General features: G+C 38.9%; 1 protein-coding gene across 2 annotated transcripts in view; it reads left to right on the top strand.

The window, feature by feature from the left end:
- The window catches only part of LOC139459797 (band 7 protein AGAP004871-like), a 120568-nt gene that overhangs the window by 47733 nt on the left and 53361 nt on the right, over positions 1-19474 (top strand). For both annotated transcript variants that reach the window (XM_071241467.1, XM_071241468.1), the window contains exon 2: positions 18045-18151. In XM_071241467.1, the coding sequence (XP_071097568.1) occupies positions 18045-18151 (107 nt within the window). The remainder of the gene's footprint in view (positions 1-18044; positions 18152-19474) is intronic.

Genomic DNA, 19474 nt, shown 5'->3' with positions numbered 1-19474 from the left:
CGTTTCCCAACTGTAAAAGAAGCTAAAACAATTCTTCCAGTTCCATTAATGTGTGTGTGTGTGACAGTTGGGTTTAACGCCGCTTTTAACAGTATTCCAGCTATATCGCGGCGTGTCAGCTTAATGTGGGAGGAAAGCCTGAAGTGATGCAGGTCTCAGACGTTTACCACTTAGGTGAAACCCACGAGCATGGGTATGGTGCTGACAAACCTAGAAACATAATCGGGGCGAACCATGATTCGAAGCCACAATCATAGGTTTCTGGCATGCCCAAGGGACGCAACTCTGCACAGCGAATCGTGGCACCTTAGACGACTGGGCCACCCGTGCCCCCAGTTCCATTAATGAATTTCAGTAATGAAAGCAGACCAGTGTTTTACAAATGAGTCGGCTCTTAATTTTGCAGATTGAAAATTTTTACAAAATGTTCAAATGAGGGTAGGTTAATTTCCATCCCTGACGGGTTGGTAGTTTTGTTCATTATTAGATCCAGATCTTGAAAAGGAATCCCCTTTGACCCGACGGTGTTGCAATGCATGCTGGGACATACAAGATCACCTGACTAAAGTGAATGCTATTGAGTCAGGTGACTTTGAGTCATTTCACAGGTGGTTAGTCAGGTTTCAGAAATATAACCATAGAATATGTATTTTTTCCCGAAACATAGGGATTCTTTTTTCCATGTGATGTGAGATCCCAAGATAATTGGTTTCTCCTTTCTGAGATTTTTTTGGGGTATGATGCTGATTGAATAAACTTCTGTCTGAAACATCCCACCAGTTGTAGAAGGCTTCGTGGGTGATTGGGTAGATTAGACATGTTTCAACACTGTAACTAACTGAGGCCTGATAGGTTAAGTTGGTTTACGAGACTGACTGACAAAACGTGTTTATTATCTTGCAATGTTAAAACTTGTTTGTTTTTTTTTCCTTATTATCAGTACTAATCTGGAAGTTGGCTATTCTTTGTTGTTATTTATTCAACCACTTACATTGAAGTTAAGGTCAAAATTTGTGGAAACCAAGTAATAAAAACTACAAGGCCTTATCAACACAATTACATAATTCACTACCGCTCTTTTTCCTAAAAGATGTATGCACGCTTCAGACAAGACTTAATTATTGACCTTCTTTCAACCCTATTCACATTTTATCCACTGCATCGTGGCAGTTTGATGGAGAAAATCCATAAAATGAAAATATAATTGACCTGGCTGGCTTAAACATATTAAACATGTTGCTATGTTTGATATGCCAGCATTAATCATGTTCAATGCCTCCTCAATGGTTTATTCTTGTGTCCCGTCGTAATATTGAAGTTGAAATTTTCTTTTTTTCTCATCTTATCAATCCTATATTCTAACAACAACAACAACAACAACAACAACAACAACAACAACTACTACAACAACAACAACAACAACAACAACTACAACAACAACAACAACAACAAAGATATACTTTTGAAACTATTTAAAAACATATATTCAATCGAGAAATATATTGCTATAAAAAAAGGATGCCAAAAATAACTTTAACAAAAAATGGTCACCTTTATTCTCAGCATTTGATTCATAGCTCGCTGTTGATACACGATATGTTTGAGTCTGATTGTGTGTTGCAACCGTTTTGATTTGAAATAGAACAATGTTTGTTTCCAACCCTTTAATTTTTTGAAGAGTGTATTGTGCCATTCTATGCAATCCAAAATATGTCTTTGATGGAATACTGTATTAATCTACAACTCTGGGAACAATAAAAACAACAACAACAACAAAGTTAAATCTTATTTTCCTTTAAATTTCAAGCACCAATACCTAAAATTCATTTAATTAAAGAGAGGCCCAGTGGGTAGTGTTGTAGCCTAACTATTAAATCATTTATTTGTCATGATGGTTGCTCAACCTTGATGCCCCATAAAAGTTCACCCACTCTTGGTTTCCCTATCTGGAATATTGCTAAAAAACAGCTTAAATTTCAACTCACCAACTCAATCCTGACTTGAATGTGGTTTTTTCTTCTTGTTGTTCCTATAGTTGCTCAATAGCTGCCCAAGGCATTTTTATTATAAGTCACATGAAAAAATAAGATTTGAAATCACTTAGGTTTCTCATTCTTTGTTGGCAATGGATTGGCTGTAACAAAAGACACACGGCATGCCCTCACTTAAGCATGTTTAGCTCCATTTTGACAAAGAGTGTTGAGTTTTGCCATGTTAAGACATCGATTCTGTCTGTTCTTTTAAGTTGTTTCAAAAGTTGGATAACTGTAAGGGCAGGGTGATAAGAGACATCAGGTAGGTCATGAGAACATGAGATTCGTTAGACAAGAGGTATTTGCTGAAGAAATCGATCCATCTTAAAAGTTGTCTTGGTATATCTTTGGAGTTTCTAGCCGGAAAAGCAATGTTTCAAACCCTGTGTGTGTAAGAAACAGACCAAGGTCAGGGATAGCCTAGAGGGTAAAGCGTTCACTCGTCACACTAAACACCTGGTTTGGTTCTCCACATGGGTTCGTTCGTGATTGTGTGAAATTCGTTCTAGGTGTGCTATTTGTAGAGCGTAACACATGACTACCTGGAGTCATTACAGATTTTCAGTGTTCCATTTACCGTATTCGACGTAATAAGTGCCCATCTTTAAGCGCCCACAGCGATATTTGCTTATATATTGGCTAGTGAACAATCCCAATTAGCACCCCTTCCGATTGATCAATGTACATAAGACTTATTAATTCGCATAAACTACACACTCATGTGTTACATGCACCCTTAATTATGGGCAATTACATTCTGGAAAAATATATTTGTCGTACATAAACATTTCAGGCTGTCAGCATAAACCGCAAAATTTATCTTTCAACTCTGTTTTTTTCACCAAAGTAATATTATAATAAGAGCCCCCTATTACTACTTTTGAGTGCGCCCTGGGCGCTTATTACGTCGAATACGGTATATAATTTACATCACTATTTTGCTTTTTATGTTGAATGGAATCAGTTTCGGCAGATAATCAAGACTGATTATTCCCTGAGAGTGACGTTTTGAATCTCTTGTTACATCAGTAGGCAACTGATCATAGATCATCTGTACCTGTGAATGAAGGCTGTACGTCCTTCACTAAAGGCTTGGGCTTCCACCATACATCATTCATAATAATCTGTCACTCCTTGTAGCTCATTGGTTACTCTCTAAATTTTGTTCAAGATTATTGCAGATGGCAGAGACCCAGGAAGATCTGGGTCTTCAGCAGCCCAGGCGACTATGCTTGTTGTAAGAGGCGACTAACGGTTGTCGGGCTTGCTGACTTGGTTGATGCATGTCATCGTATCCCAATTGCGTAGATCGATGCTCATGATGTCAATCACTGGATTGTCGGGCCCAGACTCAGTTATTTACAGATCGCAGTCATATAATATTGCTGAGTGCGGCAAAAAAAACAACAAACAAACAAACAAACAAACAAACAAAGCAGTTGGCAGAAGAGCCCAGTACCTTGGGCCTGTAGACTGAACCAAGTGCAATGCAATGGGGTTACAATGTCCAGAGCTCCAGATAAGCTTTTGGTGTTGTGGGTATTTTAGCCATGCATTTTAAAATCATTGGGTATCAGTAATTCTACCTTGGTATTCAAATTTCTGTTACGCACTAGTTTTTACACATGTGGGTATTTAAGTTAAATATTTAAAAACACTATTCATCTAGTCCCTGCAAACTGGTGTCGTGTGGGTTCAAGAGCTTTATAGGACTAAAAAATACCACAATACTTCCACAAGAAAGTGTGATGGCAAATGGTCATGATGTAACTGTCATCGTGGAGTTTGGCAAGGTTGACGGAATGCCCGTTTATAATTTCAAAATAAGTTGCTGATTTGCTAATCGAATACGCAGGGTTTCTTCACAATATTTTGATGATACGCACAAGTTTTATTGTTGTAGCGTATCTTTAATGTTCGTTGCGTATTTGATACACTTGGATTTTATTTTACTGCGTATTTCTGCATTTCTGATGTGTATTTTACTCAGATACGCAGCTTATCTGGAGCTCTGAATGTCTGAGCAAGTTTATTGTGTCATTGTACCCTGACAATGTCAACACTTTCAAGCATTGCTCATGCTGTCAACCAATGGTTGGCCTTATCAAGACATGATTGTTTTCAGGAAGATGAGATTTAGCTGCAATATTGCTGAGTGTAATGTTAGACACTCCCTCCCTCGATCTGTTTTATAGGAGGTATGAGTGGCCCAGTCTAAGGCGCCACAATTCGCTGAGCAGTGTTGCGTCCCATGGGCACTTCAGGAACCTATGATCGTGGGTTCCAATCCTGGTTCACAGTGATTGTGTTTCTAGGTTTATCAGCTCCATACCTATGCTTTGGGTTTGAGACACATTAAGCTGACCTGCTGTGATATAACTCTGGAGTATTTAATACTGTATTAAACCTCGCTCGTTCGCTCACTCACTCACTCACTCACTCACTCACTCACTCACTCACTGTGCATTAACATCACTGATTCTATTGAATCTATCGCCATGAAAATGTGGCTGGAATAACCATACAGTGATCAAGTGATAAACAATCCAATTGTGCTGATGTGCTAGGATTTATGCTCTGAGTGAAGTGAGTCAGTTGGCGCTGGTCTTGAAGACGTTAACGAGGCATCCAATGACCCTTGAAGGCTCCAAGGCACAGGGACAGCCCATTGATATTTAAACTTGTTACTAAATGGTGCAGTCTTCTATCTGCTTTGCTGCAAGCAAGACCAGACAACAAAGACAAATATCACAAGGCATTTTATTTTTACTTGGCTTACAGATTTGTCAACCCTTAAAATGAGGAAAAATATAATTCCAGTTTAAAAGCATTTTATTTTATTAAAAGCCAAGCCTGATAATAACACTTATGAATGAATAAGATCACTAACCTTTTCCCTGCCTGACTTAGACAAGTGATGCACATTTGATGATTCAATTGTTTGCTCAAATACTAATATTCTAGTGTGTGACTTGTTCCAATGAAAATGCTGTAAAATATTCAACTTTCCTAACCCCTAAAAAAATAGACAATTTGAAGTTTTCCCTTTTTTCTTCTTCCAATCTTATATTCTAACCAAAACAATAATATAAAAATTAAGAATCTAATTATATTTTCCTTTCAATTTCAACCACCAACCAGTGTTTTGAGAAAGATATCTAAAAAAAAACATCCACGAAAAAGAGGCCAAATGGGGTGGTTTGGTGGGTAGCCTATTTGTTAAAGCATTCACTTGTCATGGTGATGGTACAGGTGTGATGCCCTTAAGGGTCACCCCTTTCAGGTGTCCCCTTCTGTGATATTGCTGTATGGTATGGTTTTACACCGCTTTTAGCAATATTCCAGCAATATCACGACGGGGGACACCAGAAATGGGCTTCATACATTGTACCCATGTCGGGAATCGAACCCGGGTCTTCGGCGTGACGAGTAAACGCTTTAACCACTAGGCTACCCGACCGCCCTGCTGGAATATTGCTAAAAGCAAAGTAAAACCATACCCACTCACAACTGGCTGGCTGTTGAACTGTTGGTCTCTATGATGTAAGTGAATGAGTTGTTTTCTGTCGCTCTTAATACTCCTTAATTTTGACAGAAAATGAACTTCCAGTGATTTATCTACACATGCACAGAGAATGGACTTTACCAGCTGCAGTCTTTTTAGCCTCATTTCTGCATCAAATGTCAGTAAAAAGTGCCTAAATGAGAATTAAGAATTTCCAATTCCTGTTAATATTGTTATAACTAATATTATGGTTTGGTCGAGATGACGTATATGCCACTGATAGCAGGACCTAAAGAAGAGGAAGAGTAAGCAAGTTCACGTTCTTGTATTGAATTCAATGTTAAATTACACTGGTAAAATATAAAATATTTCTCTGAAATTAAGAAAATAATTCTTAACAAAATCCCAATTTTCAACAAAATTAATTTGTCCCCCAATTCAATGCATGCAAATAGTACCGGGGTTTGCAATCCTGGAAAAATCCCTGTCTTGTGAATGTAAATGTGTTGATTGTAGTGTTTGGACACAGACATACAACAGTTGTAGAACCATGATCACTTGGATAGGAGCCCTGATTAGCTTCAGTTGCTCAATTGAACAAGAGTCCTGACAATATCAATTTTTAATCATAACATTTCTCTCCATTTTATTTTTAACATTTAACGTTAAATGACTATGAAATACTGCTTTTTGTTAAATAAAAATTTTCATTTATCATAGAAATGAAAAACTGATATATGACAAAAAATATACTTATTTTTGCGATAATATGAATTTAACATTGAACTGCTATTGATGCAAGTGTGGTTTACTCTCCCAAAAATATATAGGACATTGAAGACTAAAAATACACAGAAAATTACTACAGATATGTGTTATATACAGTTTACAGAAACAGAAAATGGAGAAAAATTGAATCTGGATATCTGCATCAAACCTTCAATTGTCTTGGTAATTTTCATATTTTTTGTTTCACGCTTAATTGAACAAAATGAACCCCCAAAATTGGACAATTATTTTTGAGTGTGTCTGGGCCAAATTAGAACTGGGAAGGTTTGAAGTTTCATGCTGTGTCCATATCAGGAAAACTACATATTAATGAAACACGCAAATTATTTGACATAATGTTTGCTCCATCATGCTATCATGTTCAGAATCTACATTGATGCAGCAGATGTTTCCTAAAGAACTTCATCAGTCCCGGAACATTCTGTAAAGATATTCTGGCTGCGTGCAACATTACACAAGATACAATTCCACAATTTGGGCCAGGATTTTTATATGCTTGGTTTACATATATAATGACCTGAATTTTTACAAATGTGGAAAAAAAATTAAACAGTATTCTTTTCTCCTGTTGTAATTGTTACCAAATTTTAGTCTCTCTAAAAAAAATCAGTAGGATCAAATAAGATGCAAAGTGACCCTTTGATGCGTCATTCTGAAGAAACACTTTTTTCATGTTTTATGTTTTTCCGGGCAACAGAACTTGTTAAATGTTTAAGAAGTATGTCTTTGAAATTCCTCTTTCTTTTATGTTTTGGCCATGGACCTAATGATTTTTTTAGCAAAAGAATCTGTAAACCAAATAATTATGAATAGAGGCCATACCTTATAAACAAAGTATAACCATGATGCGTTGTGTTATCTGAACATGGGCTAGAATTCAAAGCAGCTAAACATGAGCTAGAATACAAATCAGCTGAACATGGGCTAGAATTCAAATCAGCTAAACATGAGAGAGAATACAAATCAGCTAAACATGAGCGAGAATACAAATCAGCTAAACATGAGCGAGAATACAAATCAGCTAAACATGAGCTAGAATACAAATGAACCTCTATGTGTGCTACATATCAAATCAATATTCAGTTTTGTATTTGTCACATTTTCGGTTCTGTGTTTGTGTGTGTTTCTAAAAAAAAAGTAGGGATATTCAGATGACAGATGATTACAGAAAAAACTAAAAGGTATTGAATGATGGTAATGGATTGATGAGAAAAAGGAAGGACTTGGTGCAACATGACAATCAACAGAACATGTTGGCTGTATATTGTAAGCGTGCAAGCAGCCATGAAAAACGACAGGTGGGTAGTAAAAAAGTTAAACTTTTGACAGGATGTGATCAATAATAGGTCATGTCCCCACAATTGGACACATATTTTATTATAATGCATGTCATGATGGGGATCAATATCCCAATAACAATATGAGGGAGACTTGTCCACTCCTCTTGCAACACCTGGCCCAGTTCGGGTAAACTGTCAGGTGGCCTTTGACATTGGTGTACAGGTCTTCCGATTCATGTCACAGATGTGCTCTAATGGGGAGGTAAAGACTCATGGCTGGCCATTACATTATGGCGATGTTTCCTGCTGGAGGTTGTCAGTTGTGATACGATCACAGTGGGCACGAGTGTTATCGTCTTAAAAGACAAACGTAGACCAGCATAGCGCAAACGGCACAACCATTGGCGCCAGTGTCTTGTCTTGGTAGTACTGTCCACGGACAATATGCAGTGGCAGTCATAGTGAATATGGCCCAAAACAACCCATGACAGATCTGTCATGTTGCCTTGATGTTGGCATGACATTAGTTAGGACCTATCAGACAAGTGGAGCGGTCGGGTAGTCCAGTGGTTTTAGTTTGCTCGTCACGCCGAAGACCCGGGTTCGATTCTCAACATGGGAACAATGTGTGAAGCCCATTTCTGGTGTCCCCCGCCATGATATTGCTGCAATATTGCTAAAAGCGGCGTAAAACCATACTCACTCACTCACTACCAGACAAGTCTATGCCTATCCTGAAAGTCCAAACTGAATCTGGAGTCTTCTGGAAACATTACATGAGATTCCCCCAGTTTCTCTACTCTGAACAACACTGGTGTCTGGCTGGTATGTGTCTATTTGTTAGTGGTTCAACACGTGGTCTCTAATCAGAAGGTTTCTAATCAAATGGTCAATAACTTAATCTCTGGTTGTGTGGTGCAAGTGAACAGCCATTTGATTGGCTGTTTGGGCTCATTTTCTGATTAATGGTTTCTGATTAATTGACACTTGGCTTGTGTTGTTGACCTATTACACCCTGTGTGGAACCGTTCATTAACATTTTGTGTCTACAGAAATCTGTTCCAGATGGCTGCAGATCATAGATTGAGACACATTGAACATACTAGCTACTCGCACTGTTCGACCAGTTTGATGCATGCCAAAAGACCTTAGGCATTCATCATGTTGTAGATGATGCATTCCTAATCTAATCACAAATACGATATTAAGGCAAGTGTAGAGAGTTTAAGTGTTGCTGCAGATAATGAAAATCAACACTACAAATGGCTCAGAGCAATTTTATGACCTTTCACTGAAGCGTCAAAATCAAGAAGGACCTCCACATGCACAGAGGAATTGCATGGTGCAGATGCAAAGTTTCAAGTGTATCGGGGCATTAAGTTTTGGTTTCGAAAGCATTAAACTTACATTATATATACAGGTGAGTGAGTGAGTGAGTGAGTTGGGTTTAACGCCGCTTTTAACAATATTCCAGTTATATCGCGGCGTGTCAGCTTAATGTGGGAGGAAAGCCCGAAGTGATGCAGGTGTCAGACGTTTACCACTTTGGTGAAAACCATGCATATATACAGGATTTATCTAGGATTTCAAATGAAGTGCCTTTGACAAGCAAACTTTGACAAAATTGTGATATTGTAAAGAAAGGGATTTTTTTAATGTTCATATTTTTTTTAATGATGAAGAATTGAGAAGTTTTCAAGATTCAAATTGGAAATGTTTGCTGTTTTACTGCAAACATGGCGCCAAGTTTCGGCCTCTGAGCAGGTCCAGATAAACCCCTGATGTAAGAACAACTTATTATACAGAAGGATTGTACTGGTTCTGTACGTTTAGAGAATGTTCAAGTTATCTCCCAACATGACATGGTCTTCCTGATTTGTTATCAAACACTGACTTTTGGTTACTGAAGCATTCGTTTACTGCTGTCATATACAGTCAAACCTCTTTGTGTCGAACTTGATTGTGTTGAATTCCCGGTTGTCTCAAATTCTCCTTCCGGTCCTTGCAACTTACTTCTATATTTATCATTGTTTATACTCGGATCTCTTGAACTGGATGTTTTGGAACACTCATCTTCCTGAGGCAAGGGCGTTAACTGACTGTGAAAAGTCCAATTCCCTCTCTTGCTGAACAAGGCTGGAATTCTGGAGTTACATTTTGGCTGGACTAACGAGTCTATGCATATTCCAATCATAATCGTGTAACAAACTAGACGTCCGGTTCCTAAACAACATGGATTTCAATGGGCAGATTTCGGTTGACGGATTTGCAAAGCAAGTGTACCGCCAACTGATCATCGACATGCTTTTTCTTTTTATGCTTTTATAAGGGTGCTCAAGTGATTTGATGCACTTCACGGGGTCAGACCTGTTTTGTTACAATATAGATCTTGATTATCGATCAGGTCGTTTTGACTGGGTGCCACTATTTTGTTTGATGCAAATGCTTGTGATATGAATGATTGAATCTGATTGGTCAGTAGGAGGTTCATGGAAGGGACATAACTTGTAATAGCCACTGTTGGCACTACGATTGAGTCTCCAAATTCCAGCCTAATTCGGCAAGTGTGGAAACTGGGCTTTTTATAGTCCCTTGCCTCGGAAAAGGTAAAATCCTCAGGTTGTCGCAAACTATTTGGGAGTCCCAAGTATCCAAATGAATAAAATCCCCTGACGACTTAACATGCTTAAACAGTTCAACATAAGAAATAATGTTCACAGACCCACACTCGCCTAACTTTCAACCCACTTCACAAAATTGTCAGAATTTTTCACCCTGAAATGGAGTAAGAAACCAAAGACTAGATACATATAATAATCTCTCATAAAATGATGTTTCTTTTCCAGAAATTCGCTTTGTTGATTGTCTCAAATCCCGGATAGCTCTAACTTTGTTGCAGGTCCCCACGAGTTTGACACAACAAGGTTCGACTGTACTTAATTCTGAACAAAATTATTGATTCTATATTGTATCATGAATTCATATCATCATTTCAAGCCAACATAGATATCTGAATCATTTGTGAGAGAAGCATGTTGCATATTGAAAGGAATAGCAGAATCTGACGGAAACTGTTTGTTTCATGCATTCAGCAAAAATATATTTCCTGGTTGATTGATCGGTGTTTGTGACAAGTGCCACCTGTTGCCCGATCGCTGGAGTAAACCCGTGGACTTAAGCACCACCAGGTGGCAGATGCCTGTTTGGCGTGTGTTGGATGTAATACAGTAATACTGTAATAGTAATAGTGACTCACTACATTGTGTGTCCAGCTCCATCTGTGTCTCTTCTACACTGTCAGCACCACACCTGTAGGGGACATGGGAGGCCCAGTCCTCTGTGCAGAGTTGCGTTCCTTGGGCAGGCCAGAAACCTGTGATTGTGGGTTCAAATCCTGGTTCGCCCCCCATTATGTTTCTAGGTTTGTCAGCACCATACCTGTTGGAGAAATGGGTTGACCAGTTGTCTATGGTGCCACATTTTGCTGTGCAGATTTGCATCCCTTGGGCATGCCAGAACCCTATGATTGTGGGTTTCACTGAATTTGTAAACGTCGGAGACCTGCATCACTTCGAGCTTTCCTGGCTCAATCATTATATAACTGGAACAGAGTTTAAGGAAACTTTAAACCCAACTCACTCATGCTCACTATGCCTGGGCTCATAGGTTTCACCAATGGTAAACATCTGAGGCTCTCCATCACATCAAGCTGACAAACGGTGATATAACTGGAATACTGTCCAAAGTGATGTCAAACAAAACTCACTCACTCACCCAATCTACTATAATCAGCTATTGGCAGTATGGTTTACATTAAGGGGAATATACTTAAATTTGATTTGATAGATTTCCCTTTTAGCATCAAAGTTTTCTTCATTAGACTAACAGAAGTCTTAAAGATGAAGATTTTTCATGTTTTTTAGCAATAATTGGTAGTGATTGTATCTAAATGTGGGATCAAACTTAGACGTGCCTCTTGTTGAACTACCACACTTACCACTGGACATCCCATTACTGGTCATGTCAGAAAGACCTTTTATCCAACCAATCAGAGTATGGCTTACCAGATCATGAAAGTGACAGTCGCAGTGGGATTTCTAATCATGCAACCTCGAAAACTTTAACATGGGGTATTCCGAACGATAATTACGGGCTTAACGACTGAATCCATACAGTCTAGAACATCTATTAGCCATTCCAGAATGTTCTTTTGTTCAGGTTTCAAATTTTTAATCGAGAATTTGTCAAAATATGTTTCGAAGCGTAGTCGCCAATTGGAAATTAATGCCGTAAAGCACAAGAAAGCTGCCTTCTGATTGGCTAATCTCGACTTCTTGTCAGTCATTCCATTAGTTTGCGTCAAAGTTTGCGCAAGGTCAGTCTGACGTGACCCATAATGGGATGTCCTCAGATCTTAGTTTAGCGGTAGCAAGAACTGAGATGTTATTTTAAGGAGATTGCTAGCATCTACACTTGACAGCCTTCGAAATTCCTGTTAATCTGCTATACTGATAACCTGAGACTACTAAATCATGCTTTATCTAGATTTATCTAGATTAATCTAGATCTGCTTAGAGGCCAGTTTCTGCACCAAGTCTGCATCAAATGCCAGTAAGAACGCCCAAATATGGAATTAAATATTTCCTGATTCATGCTTTCATGGTTATAATAATGTTACGCCTTTTTTAGGTGACTGTATATCAATAATAAACATACCAATATGGAAGAAGATGCTTTACTGATTAGTTTAACATTACTGCATTGAACGCAATGTTAAAATTCAATGGTAACATATCTCTGACAATCTCAGAACAATAAAGAACTTTAAAAAAACTCCCACTTTTGAACAAAATAACGTTTCTTCCCCAATTTGCCTGCCAATGGAACTAAGTTTGAAACCCCTGCCTCTCGACAAGTCTTGAATTTATTTTTTTTCTAAAGCCGCTTTGATGACAAGCTTTGACATAATGACATCATTTTGAAATACAACAATACATTGTAATGTCTATCTCAGCGAGATACTGCTGATCTCACTCGATGTTGGACATCTAGCCAGCAGGTTACAGCCATTGGCGAGATGTTAAGATATGTGCAGTTTAAGGGACAAGTATAAGTAGTTGTATCTGGACCTTGACCTACTTGGTCAGACATATTTTAAGAATTTGGGGGGCGGTGGGGTAGCCTAGTGGTTAAAGTGTTCACTCGTCACGCTGAAGACCTGGGTTCGATTCCCCATATTGGTAAAATGTGTGAAGCCCATTTCTCGTGTCCCCGGCCGTGTTTTTGCTGAAATATTGCTAAAAGCGGCGTAAAATCATACTCACTCACTCACTCTAAGAATTGGTTTGTGGACTGCTGACCCTTAAGACAGTAGGAAGTAAAAAGTAAATAGTGTTGTTTTATTCTGACAAAAATGCTGGAATGCAAACTTAAGTCTTCACTACGAACACATTTTACATATTCTTGACTGCAACCTTGACTGAAACTTGCACACATGACAACATTTAAATATTAAATATTCTTGTGTGTGTTTAAATCTTTCCCACCTTCCGACCATGAATTTTCATATCCAGTAGAACACGGTTATAACAAACACGGATAGAGTGAACAAACGGATTGATTTCTCCCGTCCCACCAGTTCATTATATCCATGTTCTACTGTACCGGTAAATAAATCTAAAAAATCTACCCTTGTTTTTGTATGTTAAGTTATCACAAGGCATGATACGTGGGTTGTGGGGAATAAGTGATTGTTTCATCATATTTGTAAATAATGGATCATCGTGGATACATTTGTTGCCATGGTTATGCTGAAACAATGTTAGAGAAGTCTGTAGGCCATGGAACATGGCTTTGGACATGCTAGTCACAGGAAGTAGGATTTGATCTGTATCTGAGTGTCCAAAAACATATTTTTTTAGTTTTTGCTTTGATAGTTTGTAATGGCTTTTGAAACCATTTGGGCTGATTGATCCTTGTTTTCACATGCTGCTAATGGGTCTGTCACTATAAGGGTAACGCTATTTTTCAGGGCATTATCATTTGCAGAAGCCCGAGGTGTTCCATTAACTGCCCGATGAAGGAGGGCAGTTGAAAAGACCGAGGGCTTCTGCAAATGATAATGCCCTGAAAAATAGCGTTACCGTTATTATAGCTAAAATGAATGGAATTTGTTATCAAATAAAAAGAAACAACAATTTCGGTTCTGAAACATTTTCTGCAATCAACACGAATGTCACTGACCTACTTTTACAAATATCGAAACGTCATAGAACAAACCTGATGACGTCACTATTCAACTTACGTCACCTTTCCCTATCCCCATACGTCACCTAACAACGGGCCTTATAATGGCCCGTCGTCAAGCAATATGGGGCATTATCAAGTTACAGTGGCCCGCTCATTTCTGATAACATGCGCGCGGTTTAATGATAATTCTATCCATTTTAGCTATAATATATCTTGATACAACTGAAACTAAACCTGAGGGAAATATGGTCTCGGTCTTTGAATCTCCGAGGGGGATATTGTATTAACTGGTTCTTTGTGCCTTAAAATTCACAGTTCCTGGACCAAGGATGGTCTTGTTCATATTGGTTACAGTCATGAGGGCTCAGATAACTATTTCAGCCATTGAATACTTACTCACAAGTGATGACTCATATTGGGTATTGATGTGGTTTTGTTTATTCAATATACCTTCATTCCCTTGGATAGTCACATGGCCCATAGCCATATTGGGTATTTTTACGCCAATGAGCTGACTTTTTAAAAATATTTCTGCTTTAATGCTGTTTTTGGTGACTTCTAATTTGTATCTGCATGGTCATGTGCAGCCTAAGCGTCAAACAGCATCACATCATCTCACAACAGCGTGATTAGTAATATGTGTACCACCTTGCTTGTGCTTTATTCACAGCAGTAGATTAGAGTTCATGAGTTTGAGTGTTATGTATACGGATGCAACTCAAATTTAATTGAGTAATAGTGATTCATTTTGTGTATTTTATGGAAATACATAGCTGATGTTGAGCGCTGAGTCATCACAATGAAGCTGTTGTTAGCAATACAGAAAAGGCTGTTGAAATGGATGGTTTATTTTATGCATGTTGAAAATGGCATGTGGTTGAAAGATGACAAAAAGCTGTAAAGTGAGTGAGTTGGGTTTAACGCCGCTTTTAACAGTATTCTAGTTATGTCGCGGCGTGTCAGCTTAATGTGGGAGGAAAGCCTGAAGTGATGCAGGTCTCAGACGTTTACCACTTTGGTGAAACCCATGAGCACGGGTATGGTGCTGACAAACCTAGAAACATAATCAGGGCGAACCATGATTCGAACCCACAATCATAGGTTTCTGGCGTGCCCAAGGGACGCAACTCTGCACAGCGAATCGCGGGGCCTTAGATGACTGGGCCACCCGTGCCCCCCTAAAAGCTTTAAAACTTCTGATAGTTTTCACCAGGAATTATTGTAGTTGGGAAAGAAACGGAATTCAGACTTTAGATGGAAATATCACATGCACTGTGAAAATCTGCCTTAGACGTATACAGAGGAATACATAATAGAACAGTGTTTAATATTTTATTGATAAAACTTAAGTTAATTACAAAAAAATATTTTTTAAAATTTTGCTACTGCTAACTGTGATGGGGACTGAATAATGTTCTGTAAGTTGTTGGTCCATCTAGGAAAGCAAAACCAGTTTGCATGTAATTCATTTCAAATTTGTGGCTCATCAATCGAAAAATTAGGACTTTCGTGCCAAAAGGTTTGACAGTTATATGGTTAACATGGTTAACCCAGACAGGGTAAGGCAAATATGCATTAAGAAACTTGTGCAACACATTAGCAGAAAACAGTGCCTAGGTATCTCCTGAGTAGAGAAGCTATATATGCCACCCTGAATGTGCATCCCTTGACATACCATCATGGATACATTGTACTCTGATTCGGTGTCAGTATGGAAATCTCATGCCACAGCTTAATGGCATCGATGGCAGATATAGTATGCAAGCATTTCCATTTTATACAAAAGTGTGTATTTTGTGTTAATCAGTATGATTGATTGTGAGAATTAAATAATTGTCCAAGATTCATTCAACATGTTTTAAGGGTAAAGCAACAGGCGTTTATTTTTAGTTCACTAATTGAAGTCACCTGTGAGAAAACAGTGGCAATTCATATCCTCTGTCTCATGAACTTTCTGGAAGTTTTGCTCATTTCTCGATTTACCATGTTTACAGGCCATTGAAATATAGCAGGAATATTGGTTTTAAACAAGATTCACTCCCTTAGTTTTTGGATACTTTGCCTTCCAAAGTTTTTGTTTGTTTGTTGTTTAACGCCGCACTCAGCAATATTACAGCTATATGACGGCGGTCTGTAAATAATCGAGTCTGAACCAGACAATCCAGTGATTGACATCATGAACATCGATCCACGCAATTGGGACCGATGACATGCTTCAACCAAGTCAGCGAGCCTGACCACCCGATTCCATTAGTCGCCTTTTACGACAATCATAGTCGCCTTTTACGGCAAGCATGGGTTGCTGAAGACCTATTCTACCCCGGAATCTTCACGGGTCCCTTCCAAGGTAATAGAAGGGACTTCTGAGATACCTCATCTTGTCGTAGGGCAGAGTGGTGGTTGAGCGCACTCTAATACCAAGTTCAATTTCATGCAATGAGCATACTTGAAAAGTTCACTGCAATTTGTACCTCCTTAAACCAAATATTTATTCAAATCTAGCAGTTTCTCCCATCCTGAGTCTCATCAGTATTAGTTTTGATTAATGATCTGCCTCGTGTATTTCCTGCGATCAGATTTAGGTGATATATGTCCCCAATCCAATTTCTATTCATGAGGTGAGCGATGTGTTTCTGTAGGGCTATGGGCCATGTGGCAGTGGAGTGCTGGGCGGGGGTTGTGTATATGGCAGTTACATCCCGGTAGATATGAATCTATGCATTGTCACACTGTTCAACAGATGGACTAGAGCTGAAGATTCAGTTACATAGCTTGTCAAATGCAGTATTGGTGGTCGTCACATGTGGTGTTACAATTTGTGCAATACAGTATTACAATGTCACATGTAGCATTACAGTTTGTTGAGTTACATGGTTACATTATTACAGTTTTTTTTAATAGTGTTACAGTTTGTCCAATGCAGTGTCACCATGGTTACAGTTTGTCAAATACAGTGTAACAGTTTGTCCAATGCAGTGTCACAATGGTTACAGTTTGTCAAATACAGTGTTACACTTTGTCAAATGCAGTGTCACCATGGTTACAGTTTGCCCAATACATTGTTACAGTTTGTCCAATGCAGTATCAATCTGGTTACATTTTGTCAAATACAGTGTTACAGTTTGTCCAAAGCACTGTTACAGTTTGTCAAATGCTGGGTTACTATGGTTACTGTTTGTCAAATGCAGTGTTACAGTTTGTTATATTACGTCTTACAGTTTGTGAAATGCAGTCTTAGCTATTAAACTATATATCACGTGACTAACCACGGGGCCAGGTAGTACTGTGGTTACCCGGGTCCTACTGAGGAACCACCTGACCCGAGTACCCGAGTTAGCCGTCCCAGCCCTTGAGGACATCACCTTTATAAAACTTTTATCATTATAAGATGGTTTCTATTTGACCATCTGTGTTGTTTTTCGAAATGAATATCCATTAACAAGGTGTTATAGTAAGTGAGTATGGTTTTACGCCACTTTTAGCAATATTCCAGCAACATCAAACCAGGAGACACCAGAAATGGGCTTCACACATTGTACCCATGTGTGGAATCCAACCCGGGTCTTTCGGCGTGACGAGCGAACGTTTTAACCACTAGGCTTCCCCACTGCCCAACAAGGTGTTAAAGTAGATCATATTTAGGGTGATAGACAATGCCTTGTACTAAGTGGTCTTCGGCGTGACCAGCGAACGTTTTAACCACTAGGCTTCCCCACCGCCCAACAAGGTGTTAAAGTAAATCATATTTAGGGTGATAGACAATGCCTTGTACTAAGTGGTCTTCGGCGTGACCAGCGAACGTTTTAACCACTAGGCTACCCGACCGCCCAACAAGGTGTTAAAGTAGATCACATTTAGGGTGATAGACAATGCCTTGTACTAAGTGGTCTTCGGCGTGACGAGCGAACGTTTTAACCGTTTTAACTAGGCTTCCCCACCGCCCAACAAGGTGTTAAAGTAAATCATATTTAGGGTGATAGACAATGCCTTGTACTAAGTGGTCAAATCTGGGTGGCTGAGTGGGTTAGGTCAGTGTGTGCTGGTGATAAGGTGCCTTACTCTGAGAGTATGGGTTTGAATCCTGTACTATCCATACTACTTGACTACTAGTGTTTCTATGTTACAAAGAAAGTGTTATCACAAATATAAAATATTTGAGGTGCAATATTTCTGTGTCTGTTGTTTCAGCGGAAGACAGTGAAGAAAGCCAAGGACCGTGTGGAATCCTCCTGACAGCGTTATCATATTTTGTCGTCTTCATCACGTTGCCTCTCTCACTGTGTGTCTGTATCAAGGTAGGCCATGTCTTAACATTGTTGCACTTCTTTGAGTTCCAACCTGGAGATTCTGGGACGGTAAAGCAGGCCTAAGTTCTCTATATCGGTTACAACTTGGAACTGGGCCCCGTTCAAAGTAGTGTTTGTAGTTCATTAGTAGTGTTAAGACACTTTTAACTCGCATACTTAAACATCGGCTAACGATAGTCGTAGCGCTAAGATTGCTTTATGGAACGGGCCCCTGTACCCCATTCCAAGCGATTTTAATGCTATGACTTTGTAAGTCTATGTTACAGTATGGGAGTTTTGATCATCTTAGCCCACGATTGCTTGGTGACACAGGGCCCAGGTGATTACGACATGAGACAGGGTGAATTGCTGTCATTGTACCCTGACTGTGTGGATGGGTGCTCATGCTATCAACCACTGGATGGTTTTATATTATTACAGTTTAATACCTGCTAGATGCGACCCATAAAGATGTGGGGAGGAATTACATCTTCAGCAACCCATGTTTGCCGTAAAAGGGGACTGTGCTTGCCGTAGGAGGCAACAAATGTGATCGGGTGGCCAAGCTCTCTGACTTGGTTGATGCATGTCATCGTATCCCAATTGCGTAGATTGATGTTCATGATGTCAGTCACTGAATTGTCTGGTCCAGACTTGATTATTTACAGACCGCTGTCATATAGCTTGAATATTGCTGAGTGCAGAGTTAATCAACAAACAAAAAAACAATGATGGGGTTTGTAAATTATCAAGTCATGTGCATCATATAGAAGCCATGGCCAATTCTTAGCCATTCTTGTTCATAATGAAATAGAATTTGGTATTGGTGTAGTTAGTAGTGAGACTCAACATATGTGGTCCGTTTTTCAATTTTTTTCATACCAATACCGATTTGACTTTTGAACTTTGGACCATGCTCTTAATTCTCACAAATTCAGCCTAGGCTCTGTAAACACATTTTTCACAGACTGTTCCCACCAATGATGACACCGCGAGTGCTCAGCATTCATGTACATACCATTGAAATGTCAGTGCTGACATCATTGTTTGTTATGTGGCTGTCTTTGTTGACATTTGACTAAATATCAATGTGAGCTTCAGTGCTATGGCATGTATGAATTTTGATTTGATATATTTTGCCTAGCAACACAAACATCCATGTTCCGTTAAAGAACATACTCAACCACTTTTATTGAACTGGAGATCAGTACAGAAAAATTGATTGCTGTTTTTCAAATTTGCATATTTGTGTTGTTTAAAAAGACCAAAAGTTGGTCATTCAGGAGTAAATAAGATTGCGTAAGATTGATAAGCAAATGTCAAATAATGAGC

This window comes from Haliotis cracherodii, unplaced genomic scaffold, assembly GCF_022045235.1.
Source record: "Haliotis cracherodii isolate W230 unplaced genomic scaffold, xgHalCrac1.p SCAF_13, whole genome shotgun sequence".
NCBI lineage: Eukaryota > Metazoa > Mollusca > Gastropoda > Lepetellida > Haliotidae > Haliotis > Haliotis cracherodii.
The sequence above is the reverse complement of the archived record's forward strand: the minus strand, read 5'-3'. Positions and strand labels throughout refer to the sequence as shown.